The 27086-nt window shown below is 45.0% G+C and overlaps 1 protein-coding gene across 4 annotated transcripts; it reads right to left on the reverse strand.

Annotated features, from left to right (window-relative positions):
- Positions 1-1272: 1272 nt before the first annotated feature.
- Positions 1273-5397, reverse strand: LOC127332337 (uncharacterized). 4 transcript variants are annotated; one of them, XR_011743486.1, is made up of 4 exons: positions 5245-5397; positions 4919-5157; positions 3119-3930; positions 1279-2298 (listed from the first exon to the last, which is right to left on the reverse strand). XR_011743486.1 is itself a non-coding variant. In XM_051358606.2 (3 exons), exons 1-3 carry the CDS (start codon positions 4992-4994, stop codon positions 1920-1922), a joined length of 543 nt encoding a protein of 180 aa, XP_051214566.1. In that variant the 5' UTR covers positions 4995-5213; the 3' UTR covers positions 1293-1919. The 4 variants fall into 4 exon arrangements, 1 of the variants encoding a protein (XP_051214566.1); XR_007870423.2 differs by lacking the exon at positions 5245-5397 and having other exon boundaries at positions 1292-2298; positions 3119-3211; positions 3843-3930; positions 4919-5215; XR_007870422.2 differs by lacking the exon at positions 5245-5397 and having other exon boundaries at positions 1273-2298; positions 4919-5222.
- Positions 5398-27086: the final 21689 nt, after the last annotated feature.

Here is a 27086-nt window from a genome sequence, read left to right on the forward strand (position 1 = left end):
TTTGGGGGTTTGCTATGGCGAGTGGAGTGGGGCCGTGAAGGTCTGTGGAATGTTGTGGCTTTGCCGCTAGAATACTGAGTCGCTAACTCATAAAACAGATCAGATGGCTCACGACATCAAATCCTCTCTTTACCCATTACTTTCCGAGAAATTTGACACTACTTGAAAATGTGATTCCATGTTTGGTTCTTTTTCTTTTGAACTGCCCTGTTTGGTTCTTGAAAAGTTTTTCTTTTCTATTTAACACTTGCTCTAAATCTCTTTCCCAATATAACATTCCAGTGCATTCTGAGCACTCTAAGTGTTAATTAGGGACATGAAAAGACGCTTTTGTACGTGACAAGAATTCTGTAAAAGACATAGGCACACATACATTTGGTCACAGAACAAGCTTTAATTAAAATTCATTCCTTTGATTTTAATTCAAAAAAATAAAAACTAGGCAAAAGATCGATCACCATATACTTTGATGATGTATCCACGCACATTGTTCATATGTACATAGAGAACGCATCACACAACATCTACAAGTGTAAATAGACGAGGTCAAGTTCACACATGCATGCTTGGGCCACGGCAGATTAGTTGATTTAGGGTTTCATACCTCAGCCGCCACCTGGTAGGTGGTAGAGACTCTCGGAATAGTCATCTGTGCTCATCCCGGTGGTCGTTAAATTTCTTGAGGCCCAAGTTGATTTTCTTCTCGAATCGGTACGTTCGTGATGCATGTACCACAGCTCATTAAATCGCCCAGCTACACTTATGTATGGTGTCCCACCGTACCAGTGATCATTAGAACCTCTGGTACCGATGTTAATTCTGATGTCTTTCTCCATAGCTCTGGTACGGTTATCCCATACTGTCAGCGGAGACTATACCGTTACTCGCTAAATTTGTGAGGCGCTTATTTTACCAATTCTTCCTCAATCCTTCACCAAAACTTCGTTCCTCGACTTCTCAGACCTGTAAATGTAACTCTAGCAATATTTTGAAAAGACCAATAATAAAAATAAAACTATTTTAAGCAATTTTTCAAGTGATGAGTTGCCTCCCATTAAGAGGTATTTTTATTGTTGATTATCTCACAAGTAGGCAGGCATACCTTCGGGTGTGTCTCATTAACACTCACCAAATTCACTCTTTTGGCTTGGGGTATTTTTTTTCCATTTGATCATTCTTCTTTGCAAAAAACTGAACAATCTCTTTAGCATATATTTTGAGAATAATATTTCCCTCAACACAGCTGATAGTTGTGCCGATAGTACTAAGAAAAGGTCTTCCCAAGATAATGGACAATTTTTCATCATCAGGCATATCAAGAATAATGAATTCAGTAGGTATAACATGATGATCTATCTCCCCTATTTTAAAAGGGCGAGAGCATCCCATCCAACAAATCTCAGCCTTTCAAAGCATATATCTAACGTCTAAAATTGCTCATATCTTTTAACGAGCGGACCAGGGAACGAGCAGACCAGCGAAACAAAACCGTCTCCACTGGTCCATCCACGAAAAAATATGATCGTGCTGAACTAACCTTTCCAAACGTTACGCACCAGGACCTCTCGCCATCCACCGCGCCGCCGCCTGCCGCCCTCTCGCTCTCGCCAGCCTGCCGTCTTCTCGCCATTGTCGCCCAGCAGTAGTTCAGCACGTCCAGCACGTCCAGCACGCCTTCCTCTCGCCGTGGTCGCCCAGAACCGCGCCGTCCTCTCGCCCTCGACAGCCTGCCGCCCTCTCGCCAGCCTGCCGCCCTCTCCCCATTGTCGCCCATCAGAAATTCTCGACGTCCAGCACCATGACATCTTGCCGTCGTCGCCCAGCAGCGTCCACATCTCCTCTTCCAAATCGCCTTCCTCTCGCCGCCTGCCGCCCTCTCGCCATTGTCGCCCAGCAGCAGTTCTCGACATCCAGCACCATCACATCTTGCCGTCGTCGCCCAGTAGCGTCCACATCTCCTCTTCCAAATCGCCTTCCTCTCGCCGCCTGCCGCCCTCTCGCCATTGTCGCCCAGCAGCAGTTCTCGACGTCCAGCACGCCTCCCTCTCGCCATGGTGGCCCAGTAGCGTCCACATCTCCTCTTCCAAATCGCCGCCGTCGCCCTGCTGCACTATCACCGTCCACGATAGAGTCCTCTCGCCGTCGTCACACTGCTGCCCAATCGCTTTCGGGCAAGCCCTCCGCCCTCCACGCAAGGGAATCAAGGACGCCATCCACGACACAGAATCCAGGCCGCCAGCACGCCGGGGACTAGGCCAAACTGCACAACTTTCTTCAGGTTTCTTCAGACAATCGGCCCTGCAAAGAGAAGAAGCATCAGGTATCATATGCAAGAATCTCCTGATAAACAATTAAAAGCTATACTCGCCCTTAGCTATATCTACATTTTATGTTAATGCTAATGGGAAGGGGTTCAAATTAACTTGAAAAAAGAACGCTGGAAGAAATGATCACTATCATATAAAACAAAAGCTAATCTACCCCTAGAAATATTACCACTTTAAGAAATAAAATATTGCCACGATTGTGTTTTACAATCATTCTGCTTCATTTGAATGTCCAATAAACATTTATCATGCTAGCCCCTGGTTGCTTCTTTATACATTTGTTTCATGCTCATGCTATAAAGACGTGGATATTTACAACAAGTATGGATGATCACAAAGTGCAAGAACCAGCGTTACACCATATAAGTACTGGGAATATTTGGTTAAGTACCTCATCAAAAGGTACAGATGCTGGTTGAAACAGTATCTCTTGCTGCAAGCGATGGGAAAAAACCAAATGACCCTGGTTTACCAATTCTAAACAAAAACTTAATGGCGCAACAATTGGAATCCTTTAGAAAATGACAGGTAGCTTTCTTTTATGTTAATGCCTATCAAAATATAATACCAAACAGTTGCTTGTCAAAGCTGAGAATAAAAAAAGCATCCAAGAAGTTTTATTAGGCTAGGTCATTATATAAAATCTAAATATAGCCAAATCTAAATTTACAATAATATAAAAGGAGACAAAGCTAACAGAATTCTATGAGAGGTGTAACCCTCACCAATGAGGGGTAACCTAATAGCATTTCATGAAAATCAAGCTAAATAAAGATTTAACTCACTCTTACCTGCTGAAAATATACTGGTAACATGATATTTCCACACAATCCTGGAACCCTAACTATATCCTTGCGGGATGGCCAATTGATGTCATCTTACTCCTGGCGATCAAAACCAAAGAGTATGTTCGCACTAAAGTTAACCATACTCGGGAGTCATTGCTTGTATCAATAAGCAGAAAGTGTCATGTGGAGATGTAATGGTGACTATGATGTCAATCAGTTACCTATATGCAAATATAAATTAAAGCTAAAAATACAATATTTCACAATTATTCATTGATGCTATTACAATTTGCTGGCTGGAAGTTTTAATCCCTCTTAATTTTACAGGGTAGAGGAACCTAAATTTGGTATGGCATCTTCCTCCCGGGCTCCATTCCAAGATATAACCAACGGGCAAAGTCAAGGTAGCTGATCGTTATTATTTGACATTCGTAATTATCTGACATACTAACTTATCATGTGTATGCAGATTCTAAAGAGGTAAAAAGGCAGAGGGATAGGGAGCGGTATGCAAATAAAAAATATGAGATTTTAAAACGCCGACGTGAACTATGGGATCTTAAAAAACAGGCAACGGCCGATGTGAATGATGAAAACATACCATGCTCTACACAGGTCACCAGAATATCTGGAGTCACCCAGGCTACTAAACAAGGTCATGTGTTCTATGCTTCCAACATATATGCGCCATGTTAGAAATGCTGAATTTGGAGGTGCAACTACTTACAGGTATGGCGAGACATGTTCAGGAGTATGCATCTCAGGTGGACCGTGACGATGAGTCTGATTGGTTGCATACAAATGAAGCATGCCAGCTGCAAGCAAAACCAGGAGGAGAAATACATGTTGTTACCACTCAGTCCAATATTGTACGGGCAGGTTCACACAGCAGATTATCTGGTAATATATTTGTATGCATCATGTTTTATTAAATTTAACAATTACAAATGCTCTACAATCTGGTAACAAATACATCCCGTGGCACAAAAGATCAAAGTAAACTGCGAGCGGTGTGCAGGAATACAGCAAGCACAATCTGGTAAGCTCCAACATCATACACTGTCTAACCCTCTCACTCTCTTCTCTACTTCTGAATCTGAAAACTACTCTCTGTTCTTCTGAAAATGCTCTGTTTTCAACGAATTTTCCTTGTAGTTATGCAGCAGTTGGCTGCTAGCGACAAGGAAAAAAATTAATGTGTTATCTGCTAGCACTAATTCACCCTTGCTGGAAATAGTGGCAGCCAAGGCCACATGAAATGCACATATCAACTAATAAGTAAATTTTCTATTTGGTGTATCAATTATCAAACAAAACCACCTTATACTCACAAGTAAATTTTCATGTAAGTGTCAAGTAAATATATTATGTAAATTTTCAAGTAGGTGTCATTTGTAGGATTTCAACATTCTTCATCCGCTGTTTGGCAACTCCATCTTCCATAACTAATCACACAATATGCAATTTTTACCCAAGCATCATTTCATCTACATGGTGATTCAGGTGATAACACTTACCTATTGCAAATCAAAATCAGGGGTATTATTTCATCTACATGGGTTTCCCTAAGAATCGAGATACCAGTCTAATTATCTCCCACAAAATTCTATGGCCTCGCCTAGAAAATTTGTTTGCTTCAGGATGTGTATTTCTACATGGTGAGGCAGTCAAGTTCTTTATAGTGCAGGAAACCAACATATTGATGAGAATTTGGAAAAAGGCATATGAACTGCATAGTTTCAACAGGGGCCATTCGGTTATTTGGGATTTCGATAGTCTGGATATGAGAGGGAATTGACGAACCTTGTGGAGATGTGTGAGCGTTGGAGAGGCGCGGAAGTGCTAGGCCCAAAGTATGACATCCTCGCTGGCATCCCATCTGCGCTTGCTACGATTCACCGGCGCTTGTCCCGCGGGAAGAGGAGGCCGGCACCATGGAGCCCTCCGTCGGCCTCTAGCTCGACGTTAGATGACGCGAGCATGTCGAGCTTGGCGCCTCCTTCTCTCTCCAGTCCCTCCCCGGGCTCTTTGAAGGCCGAAATCTAGGAAGATGGTGAACCAGAGAACAGGTGTGAGCACCAGCGCAAGGAAAGCGCGGCAGCAGGGGGTGATGGTCGTCGCTAACTCACAGGGAGATGGAAGAACTTGTGGGGATGCAGGGTGGTGGCGGTCCTCAGCGCCGGCGGCGGGGAAGCAGTGGAGCGGACAGAGAGGAAGCTTCAGAGGAGTGGCGCCCTTCACGGAGAGCGCTCGAGGAAAAAAACCCGTCTCGCTCCTCTCGCCCCCGCGTGGGCGACCAGGGGCGAACCCTAGCCGCCACTCCTCCCAGCCCAGTTCTTCCCTCCCTCTCTCCGCCGCCGCCGCGGGCCGCTGGGCGTTGCCTGTGCGGTGCCGGTGGCGGCGGGCGGTCTTTCCCCACGAGCGTGGAGCCCTGGCGCGGCGCGGGGCGGCCCGTGGCGGTGCACCTCGGCCTATGGTGGTCCGATGCGGCGGCGTGAGATCCGTGTGTCAGGTGGAAGGAGGCGCAGCGGCGCCGTCGTTGGCGGCGGAGCGGTGATAACCCACAAGTATAGGGGATCGCAACAGTCTTCGAGGGAAGTAAAACCCAAATTTATTGATTCTACACAAGGGGAGACAAAGAATGCTTATAAGCCTTAACAACTGAGTTGTCAATTCAGCTGCACCTGGAAAAGCACTAGTAACAGGGGTGATGTGAAAGCAGCAGTAATATGAGAGCAATAGTAACAGTAACACAGAGGCGATGGCACCAGAAAATAGTTGGTACTACTTCCAATGGCATATAGGACCGAGTGAGTATTTGATGATGAAAGATGGACCGGGGTTCCCAGCTATCTACACTAGTGGTAACTCTCCAATAACAAGTGTGTTGGGTGAACAAATTACAGTTGGGCAATTGATAGGATTGAAATAGCATTAAGACAGAACATCAAGTCTATTAATCATGTAGGCATGTTTTCCATATATAGTCATACGTGCTCGCAATGAGAAACTTGCATAACATCTTTTGTCCTACCAGCCGGTGGCAGCTGGGCCTCAAGGGAATCTACTGGTAATTAAGGTACTCCTTTTAATAGAGCACCGGAGCAAAGCATTAACACTTGGTGAAAACATGTGATCTCATATCTAAGCCTTGATGGGGTTCGTAGCATAGAAAACAAAAAATTTCCTACCGCAAGACGAATAAATCCAAGATCTAATCTATGGAACACCCAAGATCTAATCTACAAGATCGGAGCAACAAGATTGATAAGAGACTAACCCTCGAAGATTTCCAAAGCCTACGAGATTAGTTCTCGTTGTTGGTGTAGACGATCATCCCCAGTGCTGCAATCCGGCAGCACTTCCGTACTCGGTCGCGCGTACGGTGTCGATGAAGCTCGTCCTCTCCCCGTTCCAGCGGGCAGCGGAGGTGTGGTAGATCTCCTCCAAGTTCCAGCAGCACGACGGCGTGGTGGTGGTGGTGGAGGAAGAAAAGCTGCAGGGCTTCGCCTAAGCCGGAGCAGCGTATGGTGGAGGAGAGAGGCAGCCAGAGGAGGAGACAATGGGGTGGTATGGCCGGCCACCCCCTCCCCTCTTTATATAGGGGGCCAGGTCCGCTGGGGTGGCCCCCTTTCCCATCTAGGGTTAGGGGGCGGCGGCCAAGTGGGGGGAAGAGGGATTTCTTCCTCCCCCCCCCCAAGTTGATCCCCCTAGGGTTTTGGGAAAACCCTAGGGGTTTGGCCGGCTGGGCCTTGAGGGGCATGTGCCTGATACGTCTCAAACGTATCTATAATTTCTTATGTTCCATGCTACTTTTATGATGATACTCACATGTTTTATACACACTTTATGTCATTATTATGCATTTTCCGGCACTAACCTATTGACGAGATGCCGAAGAGCCAGTTGTTGTTTTCTGCTGTTTTTGTTTTCAGAAATCCTACAAAGGAAATATTCTCGGAATTGGACGAAATCAACGCCCAGGGTCTTATTTTTTCACGAAGCTTCCAGAAGACCGAAAGGGTTACGAAGTGGGGCGCCGAGGCGCCGCCACCATAGGGCCGCGCGGCCAGAGGGGGGCCCGTGCCGCCCTATGGTGTGGGCCCCTCGCACCGCCTCCAACCCTACCCTTCCGCCTACTTAAAGTCTTCGTCGCGAAACCCCCTGTACCGAGAGCCACGATACGGAAAACCTTCCAGAGACGCAGCCGCCGCCAATCCCATCAGGGGGATTCAGGAGATCGCCTCCGGCACCCTGCCGGAGAGGGGAATCATCTCCCGGAGGACTCTACATCGCCATGATCGCCTCCGGATTGATGTGTGAGTAGTTCACCCCTGGACTATGGGTCCATAGCAGTAGCTAGATGGTTGTCTTCTCCTCATTGTGCTATCATGTTAGATCTTGTGAGCTGCCTATCATGATCAAGATCATCTATTTGTAATGCTACATGTTGTGTTATTTGGGATCCGATGAATATGGAATACTATGTCAAGTTGATTATCAATCTATCATATATGTGTTGTTTATGTTCTTGCATGCTCTCCGTTGCTAGTAGAGGCTCTGGCCAAGTTGATACTTGTAACTCCAAGAGGGAGTATTTATGCTCGATAGTGGGTTCATGCCTCCATTGAATCTGGGGCAGTGACAGAAAGTTCTAAGGTTGTGGATGTGCTGTTGACACTAGGGATAAAACATCAATGTTTTGTCTAAGGATATTTGTGTTGATTACATTACGCACCATACTTAATGCAATTGTCTGTTGTTTGCAACTTAATACTGGAAGGGGTTCGGATGATAACCTGAAAGTGGACTTTTTAGGCATAGATGCATGCTGGATAGCGGTCTATGTACTTTGTCGTAATGCCCTGATTAAATCTCATAGTAGTCATCGTGACATGTATGTGCATTGTTATGCCCTCTCTATTTGTCAATTGCCCAACTGTAATTTGTTCACCCAACATGCTATTTATCTTATGGGAGAGACACCACTAGTGAACTGTGGACCCCGGTCCATTCTTTACATCTGAAATACAATCTACTGCAATACTTGTTCTTTACTGTTCTTCGCAAACAAACATCATCTTCCACACTATACGGTTAATCCTTTGTTTACAGCAAGCCGGTGAGATTGAGAACCTCACTGTTACGTTGTGGCAAAGTACTTTGATTGTGTTGTGCAGGTTCCACGTTGGCGCCGGAATCCCTGGTGTTGCGCCGCACTACACTCCGTCACCAACAACCTTCACGTGTTCCTTGACTCCTACTGGTTCGATAACCTTGGTTTCTTACTGAGGGAAAACTTGCTACTGTTTGCATCACACCTTCCTCTTGGGGTTCCCAATGGACGTGTGTTAACTGCACGCATCAAGCTCTTTTTCTGACGCCGTTGTCGGGGAGATCAAGACACGCTGCAAGGGGAGTCTCCCACATCCAATCTCTTTACTTTGCTTTTGTCTTGCTTTGTTTTATTTACTGCTTTGTTTGTTTCTTTATATCAAAAACACAAAAAAATTAGTTGCTTTACTTTATTTACTATCTTGTTTGCTTTCTTTATATCAAATACAAAAAAAAAATTAGTTACTTGCATTTACTCTACTTTATTTAGTTTGATTTACTTGTCTTTATTACTGTTAAAATGAATACTTCTGAGAACACTAAGTTGTGTGACTTCACTAGTTAGGCTTAATGGAAAACAACAAAAATATTAGAGATCTTTATAGTATTTATCTTGAGTTAGGACATGAGGTGTTTGAAGAGAAAATTAAAAAACCTATGGAACTTTATATGCATGCTAATGGCAATGTTATTAGTATGAATGCTTTGAACACCATTGTTGCTAATGCTATGGAAAATTCTAAGCTTGGGGAAGCTGGTTTTGAGGAGCATGCTATTTTTAGTCCCCCAAGCATGGAGGAGAAAATTTACTTTGATGATACTTTACCTCCTATATATGATGATTATGGTGATGAGAATAATAATGATAGCTATCTTATTAAATTTGCTCCCACTACTATTAATAGTAATGACTATGCTTATGTGGAGAGTAATAATTTTATGCATGTAGCTCATGATAAGAATGTTTCATGTGATAGTTATATTGTTGAGTTTGTTCATGATGCTACTGAAAATTTTTATGAGAGAGGACAATATGGTTGTAGGGATTTTCATGTTACTAAAACACCTCTCTTTTTGCTTAAAATCTTGAAGTTGCGCTTGTCTTGTTTTCTTATGCTTATTGCATCATGCTTACATGACTTGTTTATTTACAAGATTCCTTTTCATAGGAAGTGGGTTAGGCTTAAATGTGTTTTGAATTTGCTTCTTGATGCTCTCTTTTACATCAACTCTTATTTCTTGCGCGAGCATCATTAAAATTACTGAGCCCATCTTAATGGCTATAAAGAAAGCACTTCTTGGGAGATAACCCATGTATGTTTTTATTACTATTTTGTTGAGTCTTGGAAGTTGTTAATACTGTAGCAACCTCTCCTTATCTTTATTTTATTGCATTGTTGTGCCAAGTAAAGTCTTTGATAGTAATGTTGATACTAGATTTGGATTACTGCGCAGAAACAGATTTCTTACTGTCACGAAATTGAGTAGCCCCGTCTGTAGGTAACTCAGAAAATTCTGCCAATTTACGTGCGTGATCCTAAGATATGTACGCAACTTTCATTCAATTTGAGCTTTTTCATCTGAGCAAGTTAAGTGCTCCAGAAAAATTCGTCTTTACGGACTGTTCTGTCTTGACAGATTCTGCCTTTTATTTCGCAATGCCTGTTTTGCTATGTTTGATGGATTTCTTTGTTCCATTAACTTTCAGTAGCTTTGTACAATGTCCAGAAGTGTTAAGAATGATTATGTCACCTCTGAATATATGAATTTTCAATTATGCACTAACCCTCTAATGAGTTTGTTTTGAGTTTGGTGTGGAGGAAGTTTTCAAGGGTCAAGAGAGGAGGATGATACAATATGATCAAGAAGAGTGAAAAGTCTAAGCTTGGAGATACCCCCGTGGTTCATCCCTGCATATTTTAAGAAGACTCAAGCATCTAAGCTTGGGGATGCCCAAGGCATCCCCTTCTTCATCGACAACTTATCAGGTCACCTCTAGTGAAACTATATTTTTATTCAGTCACATCTTATGTGCTTTACTTGGAGCGTCTGTTTGCTTTTGTTTTTGTTTTTGTTTGAATAAAATCGGATCCTAGCATTCTTTGTATGGGAGAGAGACACGTTCCGCTGTTGCATATGAACACATGTGTTCTTAGTGCTACTTTTAATGTTCATGGCGAAGGTTGAAACTGCTTCGTTCATTGTTATATGGTTGGAAACGGAAAATGCTTCATGTGGTAATTGGTATAATGTCTTGAATAATTTGATACTTGGCAATTGTTGTGCTCATATAGATCATGTTTAAGCTCTTGCATCATGTACTTTGCACCTATTAATGAAGAACTACATAGAGCTTGTTAAAATTTGGTTTGCATGATTGGTCTCTCTAAGTCTAGATATTTTCTGGTTAAGGTGTTTGAACAACAAGGAAGACAGCGTAGAGTCTTATAATGCTTGCAATATGTTCTTATGTAAGTTTTGCTGTACCCGTTTATACTTGAGTTTGCTTCAAACAACCTTGCTAGCCTAAGCCTTGTATTGAGAGGGAATTCTTCTCGTGCATCCAAATCCTTGAGCCAAAAACTATGCCATTTGTGTCCACCATACCTACCTACTACATGGTATTTCTCTGCCATTCCAAAGTACATTACTTGAGTGCTACCTTTAAAATTCTATTCTTTGCCTTTACAATACATAGCTCATGGGAAAATAGCCTTAAAAACTATTGTGGTATTGAATATGTTGCTATGTATCTTATTTCTTATAAGTTGCTTGTTGAGCGGTAACCATGTTTCTGGGGACGCCATCAACTATTACACCTTTGTTGAATATCATGTGAGTTGCTATGCATGTTCGTCTTGTCTGAAGTAAGGGTGATTTTCATGATCAAATGGTTTGAGTATGCATATTGTTAGAGAAGAACATTGGGCCGCTAACTAAAGCCATGAATCATGGTGGAAGTTTCAGTTTGGACACAAATCCTCAATCTCTTATGAGAATATTATCTGTTGTTGAATGCTTAATCATAAAAAGAGGAGTCCATTATCTGTTATCTATGTTGTCCCGGTATGGATGTCTAAGTTGAGAATAATCAAAAGCGAGAAATCCAATGCGAACTTTCTCCTTAGACCTCTGTACAGGCGGCATAGAGGTACCCCTTTGTGGCACTTGGTTGAAACATATGTTATGCAATGATAATCCATGTTAATCCAAGCTAATTAGGACAAGGTGCGGGCACTATTAATATTCTATGCATGAGGCTTGCAACTTATAGGATGTCTTATACATAACACATATGATTTATTACTAACGTTGACAAAATTGTTTCTATGTTTTCAAAATGAAACGCTCTAGCACAAAAATAGTAATCCATGCTTTCCTCTGCGAAGGGCCATTCTTTTACTTTATGTTGAGTCAGTTTACCTACTTCTTTCTATCTTAGAAGCAAACACTTGTGTCAACTGTATGCATTGATTCTTACATGTTTACCTATTGCACTTGTTATATTGCTTTATGTTGACAACTATCCATGAGATATACATGTTGAAGTTGAAAGCCCGCCGAAACTTATATCTTCCTTTGTGTTGCTTCAAAGCTTTCTACTAAGAATTTATTCCTTTATGAGTTAACTCTTATGCAAGTCTTATTGATGCTTGTCTTGAAAGTACTATTCATGAAAAGTCTTTGCTATATGATTCAGTTGTTTATTCATTGTCTTTACCATTGCTTCGAATTGCTGCATTCATCTCATATTCTTTACAATAGTATCGATCAAGATTATGATAGCATGTCACTTCAGAAATTATCCTTGTTATCGTTTACCTACTCGAGGGCGAGTAGGAACTAAGCTTGGGGATGCTTGATACGTCTCAAACGTATCTATAATTTCTTATGTTCCATGCTACTTTTATGATGATACTCACATGTTTTATACACACTTTATGTCATTATTATGCATTTTCCGGCACTAACCTATTGACGAGATGCCGAAGAGCCAGTTGCTGTTTTCTGCTGTTTTTGTTTTCAGAAATCCTACAAAGGAAATATTCTCGGAATTGGACGAAATCAACGCCCAGGGTCTTATTTTTTCACGAAGCTTCCAGAAGACCGAAAGGGTTACAAAGTGGGGCGACGAGGCGCCGCCACCATAGGGCCGCGCGGCCAGAGGGGGGCCCGTGCCGCCCTATGGTGTGGGCACCTCGCGCCGCCTCCAACCCTATCCTTCCGCCTACTTAAAGTCTTCGTCGCGAAACCCCCTGTACCGAGAGCCACGATACGGAAAACCTTCCAGAGACGCAACCGCCGCCAATCCCATCTCGGGGGATTCAGGAGATCGCCTCCGGCACCCTGCCGGAGAGGGGAATCATCTCCCGGAGGACTCTTCATCGCCATGATCGCCTCTGGATTGATGTGTGAGTAGATCACCCCTGGACTATGGGTCCATAGCAGTAGCTAGATGGTTGTCTTCTCCTCATTGTGCTATCATGTTAGATCTTGTGAGCTGCCTATCATGATCAAGATCATCTATTTGTAATGCTACATGTTGTGTTTGTTGGGATCCGATGAATATGGAATACTATGTCAAGTTGATTATCAATCTATCATATATGTGTTGTTTATGTTCTTGCATGCTCTCCGTTGCTAGTAGAGGCTCTGGCCAAGTCGATACTTGTAACTCCAAGAGGGAGTATTTATGCTCGATAGTGGGTTCATGCCTCCATTGAATCTGGGACAGTGACAGAAAGTTCTAAGTTTGTGGATGTGCTGTTGCCACTAGGGATAAAACATCAATGCTTTGTCTAAGGATATTTGTGTTGATTACATTACGCACCATACTTAATGCAATTGTCTGTTGTTATCAACTTAATACTGGAAGGGGTTCGGATGATAACCTGAAAGTGGACTTTTTAGGCATAGATGCATGCTGGATAGCGGTCTATGTACTTTGTCATAATGCCCTGATTAAATCTCATAGTAGTCATCGTGACATGTATGTGCATTGTTATGCCCTCTCTATTTGCCAATTGCCCAACTGTAATTTGTTCACCCAACATGCTATTTATCTTATGGGAGAGACACCACTAGTGAACTGTGGACCCCGGTCCATTCTTTACATCTGAAATACAATCTACTGCAATACTTGTTCTTTACTGTTCTTTGCAAACAAACATCATCTTCCACACTATACGGTTAATCCTTTGTTTACAGCAAGCCGGTGAGATTGACAACCTCCATCGTTACGTTGGGGCAAAGTACTTTGATTGTGTTGTGCAGGTTCCACGTTGGCGCCGGAATCCCTGGTGTTGCGCCGCACTACACTCCGTCACCAACAACCTTCACGTGTTCCTTGACTCCTACTGGTTCGATAACCTTGGTTTCTTACTGAGGGAAAACTTGCTACTGTATGCATCACACCTTCCTCTTGGGGTTCCCAACGGACGTGTGTTAACTGCACGCATCAGTGCCCCTGGCCCATTAGGCTAGGGAGCACCCCCTCGGCCCATGCTAGGCCTCCTAGGGTCGTGGGCCCACTGGTGGGACCCCCGGAACCTTCTAGAACCTTCCCGGTCATTCACCGGAAAAATCCCGAACTTTTCCGAAACCTAGAAATCAACTTCCCTTATATGAATCTTATTCTCCGAACTATTTGTTGCGGTCAGAAACCCACCGGCGAGCAGCGACGGGTAACACAGTAGAACCGGGAGGCTCCCAGGACTGCGGCTGGCCCTGGTCCCTCCGAGCGACGGCCCGCAAAGACTCGGCACGCACGTCCGATGCTGGTGCAAGGGCGTGCCACCTGACCTATACCTGGTCAGGAAGGTGATGGAGATGCCTCGCTTAGTTTCCTGCATGGCATACACGTAAACATTAAATACGAGCCTCGATCGGCTCTCAGGTTGTCCTGTGAATCGGCTCAAAGAGCCGATCCACCCATGATTCGCACGAGGTGTACGAATATATGGTGGTCCTGCTTGATCAAAATAAAGCTAAAACGATCTACTACGATTTAGGGTTTTCACCACATAATCAGAACATCCTACTCGTGATTGAGCCTCGCGGCCACGCACGGTGTTCGTAAACCGACCCTAGGCAAGGCCTAAAAACCAACACGAGGTTGATCCCCGGAACATCCTGTCTAGGGCTAGCAAACTACACCCTACGCGCCACTGGATCCTTCAACCCGTTTGTAAGGCCTAACTATGCAGATATTAAACTAATCCTTGAAGAACAAGGAGCAACCATAACGGATCAGATCTACTAAATAATGATCAAGCGGGGTGCCGCCCTTACACCTAAGATAGGCGTAAGGGCGGCTAGATGTCTAAGGGTTGCACGACGATAGCATATGATACGATGAACAATGCTAACCCTAACACATCTAAGATAACTACGTTGCTCGCCATCAAAAAAGGCTTCAGTACGAGCAACGCATGAACAACGAGTAAACTTGTACTGCCTAGATCGCAAGATGCGATCTAGGCAGCATGATGCTTACCCGGAAGAAACCCTCGAGACAAGGGAGTTGGCGATGCGCCTAGATTGGTTTGTGGTGAACGTGATTGTTGTTTATTTCATAAACCCTAGATACATATTTATAGTCCGTAGACTTTCTAACGTGGGAATAATCCCCACCGTGCACGAGCCAAACTCTAACTAACCGACACGTATCCTACTATATTACAGATACACGGGCAAACTAGCCCAAACTTCGCATATAAGGCCGATTCACGTATATTCTTCCATGTATATTCTTCAAGCCCATCTTGATCGCGGCCCACCTCTAACTCGGTCAAATTCTGGTGATAACACATGCCCCCCCTGGTTTTGGAATTGATAATTCCAAAATCACTCTGCTTTTTCTTCGTCGGGTCATGTCGTGGCAGAGCAGAACCGTCGCAGCATCCTTCATCATGATGCCCTGCCTTCTCAACTTCTCCGCGTGACCTGGCAGTTTTTTTTTCTTGGGCACCACCTCCTCGGAAACTGCTGTGGCATTGAATCTCCACTATATCTCCTTTATTTAACTGCGCCGCATGGTTCGCCACTTCATCCCCTTGCTCTGTTCCGGCTATCGGCACCTAAAAAACCCTCTTCCCCTGCAGCAATGTCATCCTCTTCCTCCACCTCCTCAGGCCTCTCCCTCCAGTCTTCCTCCTCGAGCGAGCGGGAGTGGAACTTTGATCATGTGCCAGACGGCCCACCTGAAGCACTCGTCGGGTCAGATGGTGACTTACCTCTGACCGATGGGGAAGACGACCTCAAGTTCCACATCGAAGGGGAGCTGAAGAGCGAAAGCGAAGACGACCTCCACCCCTGGGCGAAACCCACCTCCTCCGACGGGGAGGAGGAAGAAGAAGAAGTAGAGGAAGAAAAGGAAAAGGAGGAGGATAATTCCTCCTCCTCCGCTGGGTATCCGCCGGCAAAGCGATTCCGCGCTTGGGCGGACAGCGAGGACGATGATGATGACGAGGAAGAAGAGGAAAAGGAGGAGGATGATTCCTCCTCCTCCGCTGGGTATCCGCCGGCAAAGCGCTTCCGCGCTTGGGCGGACAGCGAGGATGATGATGATGACGAGGAAGAAGAGGCTCCGGCCGAGGGCTGGGGTAGCAGCGACGAGGAACTCTCCGGAAGCAGCGCCGACGGCAGCGATGCCGACGACGAGGCCAGCGAGGACTAGTAAAGTAGGACTAGTAGCCCCTGAGCAATCGGCTCTTCTTTTGTTTTCCCTTTCTTGAGCAATCGGCTCTTCTTTTGTAAAAAACCCCTCTTGTTATGAAGAAGAACTTCTCAGCTGATTCTGTCCTTTCACCAAATTTACCGATTGCTAAAATAAGTCAACAAATTATGAGCTGATGGCAGCGCACCGGTCCTTGCCATGAAAACGCGAGCAGAGCCAACTCTATTGTTTACCCAAATGGTAATCTGTGGCCTGTCCGCAAGGGCAAAACCCAATTCTCCAAAGCGCCACTTGAACAGATCCAACCCACGGCCATACGAACCTCAGATGTCGATCACGCAGGTTCGCAACTGCAATGAATCCATGGGCAGCACCATCCAATGCCCACGCTATGGTTTCCAGCCTGAAGGTGATCCTTAACTGTCCCTTACTGTCCGAACATAGCGCCTTGCTCTATCTTTTCGCAGAAATAGAAACGGTTCTGACCCTGTAGATGATGACGACTTCTCTTTCAGCAGCTCCAGTAGTCTTCTACTGCAACAACTCACCGCTTTCGAAGAAGGTTATGATGCAGGATCAGCCGATGACACTCCAATCGGCTTCTAAAAACAGAGCATCTACCAGGCCAGCTGCCCCCCGAGCCTTAGTCAAGGCGAGAATAACGGTGAGGATGTACAGATCTGAACTCGGGTAATTCCGAGACAACCACCATGCAGAGTCAGCCAAACTTGCCCCCATCGATCGTCTTTTCTTCCGTTGCAAGCCGATATTGTAGACGAAACACCAACGGCTTAAAGAACAGAAGGCTGCCTTGTATGCCAAAACTGACGCTTCTGACAGTACTGCTGAACTGGCGCAAAGGGTTGGAAGTCCTCGACGAGAAAGTTCAGGCACCAAAATCGGCTTATTGCGGCTGAGGAAGCTCTCATTGTTCACTCCCTCGAGGAAGCAGAAGGCCTCACAGCTGAACTGGATTTGGTGAAAATCCGCGTCTTGAACACGCAGCAGGTAGATCCTGTGTAATTGTACTAGAGTCGATGGCTGTGCATCGGCTTTGTTTCTTAGCTCTAAAGTCGATGTCCTTGCATCGGCTGTATACCATGAGAATTTTTTTTTACTGGCCGATTTTCTATCGGCCCCCAATATTTCACTGCACATGTATCGCACATGTTCATCTGCACATGTTCATCTGATTAGGTGCCCCCCGAGCCGAATCAGCCAGGTAACTGCGGATATCGGCTCTGTAGTTAGCCAAGGCACTGTATTTGAACGTCGGCTCCGTTAGGACTAATGTTGACTCTCATCAGCCGACGTAAAACCGCTGCCCATTAGATCGACGTTGAACACAGGCAGAATGTGTGGTGAGGATAATTTTGGCCGATTGCTGGAATCGGCCTCCACGTTGATCGAATCGCTCAATGAAGGTTTTGCAATGTTCCTCCATAGATCTTTGGGGCCGATCCCAAAGATCGGCCTCGCCACGTTTGCCCATCGGTTCGTTCTTGCTACACGGTCAGGCCGGTGGATAAGACCAGCCTAACCCCATCCTTTGTCACGTCGATGCGCTCGCAGTCGTCCAAATTGATGCCTGAGAGTGGCTCTTGGCCTGCTGTTTCCCAAGCGTTCATGCCAGCCGTTGAAATCTCGGCTGAGTCATCTGCATGGACGACCTCTACCTCATCTCCATCCCACTGTATTACGCATTGGTGCATCGTGGATGGAATGCAACAGTTGGCGTGGATCCAATCTCTTCCTAGCAGGACAGCATAGGTGCTCTTGCTGTCGACGATAAAGAACGTCGTAGGGATGGTTTTCCTTCCTACGGTCAGATCCACGTTCAGAACACCTTGTGCGTCAGACGCTTGGCCGTTGAAATCGCTCAGTTTCACGTTGGTCTTGATCAGATCCGAGCTAGAGCGTCCCAACCGACGTAGCATGGAGTATGGCATAATGTTGACTGCCGCTCCGGTGTCCACCAGCATCTTGTTGACAGGCTGCCCATTGATATAACCTCGCAAGTACAGGGCCTTCAGATGTCTGTAGCTTCTTTCTCGTGGCTTCTCAAAGATAACCGGCCGTGGGCCGCAGTCAAGTTGTGCCACGGGTGCCTCGTCTAATCCTGGAGCACTAAACTCCGTCGGAAGGATGAACACCATGTTTGTGCCAGCCGATGTTTCATCATCGGCTTTCCTTTGCTTGGGGCGCCACTCCATTTTTTGTGGTCGACCCTCTTCATCCAGGGTTCGCTGAATTTTCGCGGCCAGATCAGGCCGCGCCTTCCTTAGCGTGTGCAGGTATAACCTTTCGGCTTCCTCCAAGCCACGCAGTCGCTGAACCCTACGCTTTTGGGAACGGCTGAGTCCATCAGGGCACCACCTTGGTCGGTGGTACCTGTCTTCTTCTTCTTCATCATCGTCTTCCAAATCCTCGAGATCTTCCACCCGAGGGGACTCAGCGTGCTTGTTCCGAGGTGGGAGAGGCCCTAGACGTTTGAACACGGACACGTTAGCTGCATCCTTCCTCTTCTGTCTACATTCTGGGCAGTTGCCGATTGTAGGCAATCGGCTCATTCCTGAATCCCAGCAGTGTCTGAAGAAGGGGCAGTCCCAGTGCCTATCCTCGTCGTCTTGCTCTCTTAACCTTTCCTTGGCGTGGCGCTCATATCTCTCCTCGTCGCGATCATGCCGACGACGTCTCCTGGCGTCCCTAGCCAGACGATTCCTTTCATCATCGTCGTTGGGTCGTCGGCGTTGGTCATATTTACTCACATACTTGTTGAGGAGGTGATCAGAGAGAGGTCGCTGATATCTCACGTTCCTCACTTCTCCCTCTGTGATGTAGTGCTTGCCATCGTGACGGAGCCGATCGCGTGGAACGGCTTCCTCTGTGTCCTTGCTACGAGAGCAGCTGCCCTCGTCTCCGTCCTTACCAGAGTGGTGTCCAAGTCCTACCATGTTGATGTTGAACGAGAATCTTGGCTGGCACCTCCCAGGGTATGTGCATTCCACCATGTCGACGGCGTATGCCGGCGAATTCGGCACTTCTGGTGCTGTCAACGTGAATGGCAGCGGTGGACGGGACTGGAGTGGCATCTCTCCTTGGTAGGTCCCGAGAGCTGGTCCTGGCGGAGAGTACTGATGCCTCATGATTTCCTGGATCACCCGAAGAGCGACACGCTCCAAAGTGTTCACCAGGCTCTCAGAATGGCGGTCCAGCGAGTGAGCTACCATGTAGTTAATCTCCTGACGCAGGGACCTGGTGCGTTCTTCTGACGGGGCAGACAGGTCCACTCCATCGAGCGCGCCTTCAGGTGAGAACCCTTTCCACCTGATGCCATGTGAGCGGGTTCTGTGAAAAGAGCCGATGAGGTCGGCTTCGAGGATCGCTTTGACCTCGTCATACTTCTTCTTGAGCTCCTCGGTCAGATCCTCGTACGTGACTGGGGTGCCGTCCGCCATCTCAGATGTAGATGGCGATGCGGTTGATGTCGAAGACGGTCCCACCGGCGTGCCGGGAATGTGTTGCGGTCGAAACCCACCGGCGAGCAGCGACGGGCAACACGGAGAGCCGGGAGGCTCCCAGATCGCGGCTGGCCCTGGTCCCTCCGAGCGACGGCCCGCAAAGACTCGGCACGCACGTCCGATGCTGGTGCAAGGGCGTGCCACCTGACCTATACCTGGTCAGGAAGGTGATGGAGATGCCTCGCTTAGTTTCCTGCATGGCATACACGTAAACATTAAATACGAGCCTCGATCGGCTCTCAGGTTGTCCTGTGAATCGGCTCAAAGAGCCGATCCACCCATGATTCGCACGAGGTGTACGAATATATGGTGGTCCTGCTTGATCAAAATAAAGCTAAAACGATCTACTACGATTTAGGGTTTTCACCACATAATCAGAACATCCTACTCGTGATTGAGCCTCGCGGCCACGCACGGTGTTCGTAAACTGACCCTAGGCAAGGCCTAAAAACCAACACGAGGTTGATCCCCGGAACATCCTGTCTAGGGCTAGCAAACTACACCCTACGCGCCACTGGATCCTTCAACCCGTTTGTAAGGCCTAACTATGCAGATATTAAACTAATCCTTGAAGAACAAGGAGCAACCATAACGGATCGGATCTACTAAATAATGATCAAGCGGGGTGCCGCCCTTACACCTAAGATAGGCGTAAGGGCGGCTAGATGTCTAAGGGTTGCACGACGATAGCATATGATACGATGAACAATGATAACCCTAACACATCTAAGATAACTACGTTGCTCGCCATCAAAAAGGCTTCAGTACGAGCAACGCATGAACAGCGAATAAACTTGTACTGCCTAGATCGCAAGATGCGATCTAGGCAGCATGATGCTTACCCGGAAGAAACCCTCGAGACAAGGGAGTTGGCGATGCGCCTAGATTGGTTTGTGGTGAACGTGATTGTTGTTTATTTCATAAACCCTAGATACATATTTATAGTCCGTAGACTTTCTAACGTGGGAATAATCCCCACCGTGCACGAGCCAAACTCTAACTAACCGACACGTATCCTACTATATTACAGATACACGGGCAAACTAGCCCAAACTTCGCATATAAGGCCGATTCACGTATATTCTTCCATGTATATTCTTCAAGCCCATCTTGATCGCGGCCCACCTCTAACTCGGTCAAATTCTGGTGATAACACTATTCCAGACCTCCTCGTGACGTCCTGGATCTCATCCGAGACTCCGAACAAACTTCGTCTCCATACCATATTCAAATCTACTTATGCGACATCGAACCTTAAGCGCGTCACCCTATGGTTCGTGAACTATGTAGACATGGTCGAGACTCTTCTCCGAGCAATAACCAATAGCGGGATCTGGAGATCCATAATGGCTCCCACATATTCAACGATGACTTAGTGATCGATTGAACCATTTACATACGATGCTGATTCCCTTTGTCACGCGATATTTTACTTGTCCGAGGTTCGATCATTGGTATCTCCATACCTTGTTCGACCTTGTTACCGACAAGGTACTCTTTACTCGTACCGTGGTATGCGATCTCTTATGAACCATTCATATGCTTGCAAGCTAATCAGATGACATTCCACCGAGAGGGCCCAGAGTATATCTATCCGTCATCAGGATGGACAAATCCCACTATTGATCCATATGCCTCAACTCACACTTTCCAAATACTTAATCCCATCTTTATAACCACCCATTTACGCAATGGCGTTTGATGTAATCAAAGTACTCTTCCGGTGTAAGTGATTTACATGATCTCATGGTCGAAGGACTAAGGCAACTATGTATCGAAAGCTTATAGCAAATTGAACTTAATGACTTGATCTTCTGCTACGCTCATTTGGGTGTGTGTCCATTATATCATTCACCTAATGACATAACCTTGTTATTAATAACATCCAATGTTCATGATCACGAAACCATGATCATCCATTAATCAACAAGCTAGTTATACAAGAGGCTTACTAGGGACTCCTTGTTGTTTACATAACACACATGTACCAATGTTTCGGTTGATACAATTATAGCATGGGATGTAAACATTTATCATGAACACTAACATATAACAATAACTAATTTATTATTGCCTCTTGGGCATATCTCCAACAAGCCTTCCCCTCCAGTTATCCCAGTTGCTGTCACTCTGGGGCCTCGGGTTCCGGACATAGACATGTGCAAATAACTTGTAGATACAATCTAAGCAATAATTATAGAGCTCAAATCTAAGATCATGCCACTCGTGCACTAGTGACAAGCATTAAACACAACAAGATTGCAGCAACAATAACTTCACAAACTTTATAGATAGACTGATCATAATGTAACAATTCATCGGATCCCAACAAACACAACACCGATTACATCAGATGGATCTCAATCATGTAAGGCAGCTCATGAGATCATTGTATTGAAGTACATGGGAGAGAGAGTACCAACTAGCTACAGCTAGAACCTGTAGTCCATGGGGGAACTACTCACGGAGCATGATGGAGGTGGTGGCGTCGATGGAGAAGGCTTCCGGGGGAACTTCCCCGTCCCGGCGGCGTGCCGGAACAGAGATTCTGTCCCCCGAAACGGAGTTTCGCGATGGCGGCGGTGCCCCTGGAGTCTTTCTGGAATATGATTGATTGTTGTAGGGTTTTCGCGTCGTGAGGGATTATATAGGCGAAGAGGCGGCGCGAGGGGGTGCCAGAGGGGTCCACACCCTAGGGCGGCGCGCCCCCCCTCTTGGCCGCGCCGCCAGGTGGTGTGGGGCCCCCCTGGCCCTTCTCCATCTTTTCTTCGGTGTTCTGGGTCCGTCTCGGTAAAATACAAGGTTTGGCTTTTGTTTCGTCCAATTCCGAGAATATTGCCCGAATAGCTTTTCTGGAACCAAAAACAGGAGAAAACAGGAACTGGCACTTCGGCATCTTGTTAATAGGTTAGTCCGGGAAAATGCATAAAATCATTATAAAGTGTGAGCAAAACATGTAGGTATTGTCATAAAACTAGCATGGAACATCAGAAATTATAGATACGTTGGAGACGTATCAAGCATCCCCAAGCTTAGTTCCTACTCGCCCTCGAGTAGGTAAACGATAAAAAGAATAATTTCTGAAGTTACATGCTACTAACATAATCTTGATCATACTATTGTAAAGCATATGAGATAAATGAAGTGGCTCAAGGCAATGATCTATAGTTTGCTAACAAATAGATAACATATAGCAAAACTTTTCATGAATAGTACTTTCAAGACAAGCATCAAAAAGTCTTGCATAAGAGTTAACTCATAAAGCAATAAATTCTTAATAAGAGGTTTGAAGCAACACAAAGGAAGATTTAATTTTCAGCAATTGCTTTCAACTTCAACATGCATATCTCATGGATAATTGTCAACACAAAGTAATATAATAAGTGCAATAAGCAAGCATATAAGAATCAATGCACAGTTGACACAAGTGTTTGCTTCTAATATGGAAAGAAGTAGGTAAACTGACTCAACATAAAGTAAAAGAAAGGCCCTTCGCAGAGGGAAGCAGGGGTTAAATCATGTGCTAGAGCTTTTCAAGTTTTGAAATCATATAGAGAGCATAAAAGTAAAGTTTTGAGAGGTGTTTGTTGTTGTCAACGAATGGTAGCGGGTACTCTAACTACCTTATCAACCAGACTTTCAAGAGCGGCTCCCATGAAGGACGTTATCTCTACCAGCAAAGTAGATCATCCCTCTTCTCTTTTGTTTACACATGTACTTTAGTTTTATTTATGGATGACACTCCTCCCAACCTTTTGCTTACACAAGCCACGGCTAACCGAATCTCGGGTGCCTTCCAACATTCACATACCATGGAGGAGTGTCTATTTGCAAAATTAAGTTGCTTACTGATAGATCAGGGCAAAACATGTGAAGAGAATTATTAGTGAAAGTTGTAATTAATTGGGGCTGGGAACCCCGTTGCCAGCTCTTTTTGCAAAATTATTGGATAAGAGGATGAGCCACTAGTCCATTGGTGAGAGTCTGTCAGAAGTAAATGACAATGTTGAAAGATAAACACCACATACTTTCTCATGAGCTATAAAACATTGACACAAATAAGAGATAATAGCTTTTGAATTGTTTAAAGGTAGCACATGGAGTATTTACTTGGAATGGCAAGAAATACCACATAGTAGGTAGATATGGTGGACACACATGGCATAGGTTTTGGCTCAAGGTTTTGGATGCACGAGAAGCATTCCCTCTCAGTACAAGGCTTTGGCTAGCAAGGTTGTTTGAAACAAACACAAGTATGAACCGGTACAGCAACTTACATCAGAACAAATTGCAAGCATTATAAGACTCTACACTGTCTTCCTTGTTGCTCAAATACTTTTACCAGAAAATATCTAGACCTTAGAGAGACCAATCATGCAAACCAAATTTCAACAAGCTCTACAGTAGTTCTCCACTAATAGGTTTAAACTACATGATGCAAAAGCTTAAACATGATCTACTTGAGAGCTCAAAACAATTGCCAAGTATCAAATTATTCAAGACGTCTCTAATTTGGTTTGCATATTTTACGTGGTTTAGGGTTTTCGAGAGAGATCTAATCTACCTACGAACAAGAACCACAACGTTGATACTAATGTTGTCAATAGAAGAGTAAATTGAATCTTCACTATAGTAGGAGAGACAGACACCCGCAAAGCCTCTTATGCATTACAAGTTGCATGTCGAACGAGGAACAAGTCTCATGAACGCGGTCATGTAAAGTTAGTCTGAGCCGCTTCATCCCACTATACCACAAAGATGCAAAGTACTCAAACTAAAGATAACAAGAGCATCAACGCCCACAAAACCATTGTGTTCTACTCGTGCAACCATCTATGCATAGACACGGCTCTGATACCACTGTAGGATAACGTTGCATAGAAAACAAAAAATTTCCTACCGCGAACACGCAATCCAAGCCAAGATGCAATCTAGAAGACGGTAGCAACGAGGGGATTATCGAGTCTCACCCTTGAAGAGATTCCAAAGCCTACAAGATGAGGCTCTTGTTGCTGCGGTAGACGTTCACTTGCCGCTTGCAAAAGCGCGTAGAAGATCTTGATCACGGCGCCACGAACGGGCAGCACCTCCGTACTCGGTCACACGTTCGGTTGTTGATGAAGACGACGTCCACCTCCCCGTTCCAGCGGGCAGCGGAAGTAGTAGCTCCTCTTGAATCCGACAGCACGACGGTGTGGTGTCGGTGGTGGTGGAGAAATCCGGCAGAGCTTCGCTAAGCGTGCGGGATGTGGTGGAGGAGAGAGGGCCGCTAGGGTTTGGGAGAGGGGGGCGCCGGCCACTAGGGGTGCGGTCACCTTGGTGGTTGTTGGGGTGGCCGGCCCCCTCCCCTTGGCCCTCATTATATAGGTGGAACACCCAAGAGTTGGTCTACAAGTCTTCGAATAAGACCCCAAACCAAAACCTTCCATAACACATGAAACCTACCCAAGCTAGGACTCCCACTAGAGGTGGGATTCCCACCCTTCCTTGGGAGGGGGTGGCCGGCCCCCCTTGGGGAGTCCACTTGGGACTCCTCCCCCTTTAGGGTTGGCCGGCCATGGAGGTGGAGTCCCTCCGGGACTCCGCCTTCCTTAGTGGTTTCTTCCGGACTTTTCTAGAACCTTCTAGAACCTTCCGGATCATTTTAAATCTTATAAAATGACTTCCTATATATGAATCTTATTCTCCGGACCATTCCGGGACTCCTCGTGATGTCCGGGATCTCATCCGGGACTCCGAACAAATATTCGAACTCCATTCCATATTCAAGTTCTACCATTTCAACATCCAACTTTAAGTGTGTCACCCTACGGTTCGCGAACTATGTGGACATGGTTGAGTACTCACTCCGACCAATAACCAATAGCGGGATCTGGAGATCCATAATGGCTCCCACATATTCAACGATGACTTTAGTGATCGAATGAACCATTCACATACGATACCAATTCCCTTTGTCTCGCGATATTTTACTTGTCCAAGGTTTGATCATCGGTATCACTTCATACCTTGTTCAACCTCGTCTCCTGACAAGTACTCTTTACTCGTACCGTGGTATGTGGTCTCTTATGAACTTATTCATATGCTTGCAAGACATTAGACGACATTCAACCGAGAGGGCCCAGAGTATATCTATCCGTCAACGGGATGGACAAATCCCACTGTTGATCCATATGCCTCAACTCATACTTTCTGGATACTTAATCCCACCTTTATAACCACCCATTTACGCAGTGGCGTTTGATGTAATCAAAGTACCTTTCCGGTATAAGTGATTTATATGATCTCATGGTCATAAGGACTAGGTAACTATGTATCGAAAGCTTATAGCAAATAACTTAATGACGAGATCTTATGCTACGCTTAATTGGGTGTGTCCATTACATCATTCATACAATGATATAACCTTGTTATTAATAACATCCAATGTTCATGATTATGAAACTAATCATCCATTAATCAACAAGCTAGTTAAGAGGCATACTAGAGACTCTTTGTTGTTTACATATCACACATGTACTAATGTTTCGGTTAATACAATTATAGCATGGTATATAAACATTTATCATAAACATAAAGATATATAATAACCACTTTTATTATTGCCTCTTGGGCATATCTCCTTCAGGTTGGCGGCCCAATGTTCTTCTCCAACAATATGCATACTCAAACCATTCAACTCATGGCAAATCACCCTTACTTCAGACAAGGCGAACATGCATAGAAACTCACATGATATTCAACAAATAGTGTAACAGTTGATGGCGTCCCCAGAAACATGGTTACCGCTCAACAAGCAACTTATAAGAAATAAGATACATAAGCGACATATTCTTTACCACAATAGTTTTTAAGCTACTTTCCCATGAGCTATATATTGCAAAGACAAGGAATGAAATTTTTAAAGGTAGCACGCAAGCAATTTACTTGGAATGGCAGAGAAATACCACATAGTAGGTAGTTATGGTGGACACAAATGGCATAAGTTTTGGCTCAAGGTTTTGGATGCACGAGAAGCATTCCCTCTCAGTACAAGGCTTTGGCTAGCAAGGTTGTTTGAAGCAAACACAAGTATGAACCGGTACAACAAAACTTACATAAGAACATATTGCAAGCATTATAATACTCTACACTATCTTCATTGTTGTTCAAACACCTTTACCAGAAAATATCTAGACTTTAGAGAGACCAATCATGCAAACCAAATTTCAACAAGCTCTACGGTAGTTCTCCACTAATAGGTTTAAACTACATGATGCACGAGCTTAAACATGATCTACTTGAGAGCTCAAAACAATTGCCAAGTATCAAATTATTCAAGACAATAATATGAAGCATTTTCTATTTCCAACCAAATATCAATAAGTGCTGCGGCTCTCAGCTTCGCTATGAACATGAAAAATAAAACGAAGAACACCAGTGTTCATATGAAAAAGCGGAGCGTGTCTCTCTCCCACACAAGGATTGCTAGAATCCGAATTTATTCAAACATAAACAAAAATAAAAGCACACAGACGCTCCAGGTAAAGAACATATGATGTGGAAGAATAAAAATATAGTTTCACTAGAGATGACCTGATAAGTTGATGAAGAAGGGGATGCCTTGGGCATCCCCAAGCTTAGACGCTTGAGTCTTCTTGAAATATGCATGGGTGAA

The sequence above is a fragment of the Lolium perenne genome, chromosome 4 (assembly GCF_019359855.2).
Source record: "Lolium perenne isolate Kyuss_39 chromosome 4, Kyuss_2.0, whole genome shotgun sequence".
NCBI lineage: Eukaryota > Viridiplantae > Streptophyta > Magnoliopsida > Poales > Poaceae > Lolium > Lolium perenne.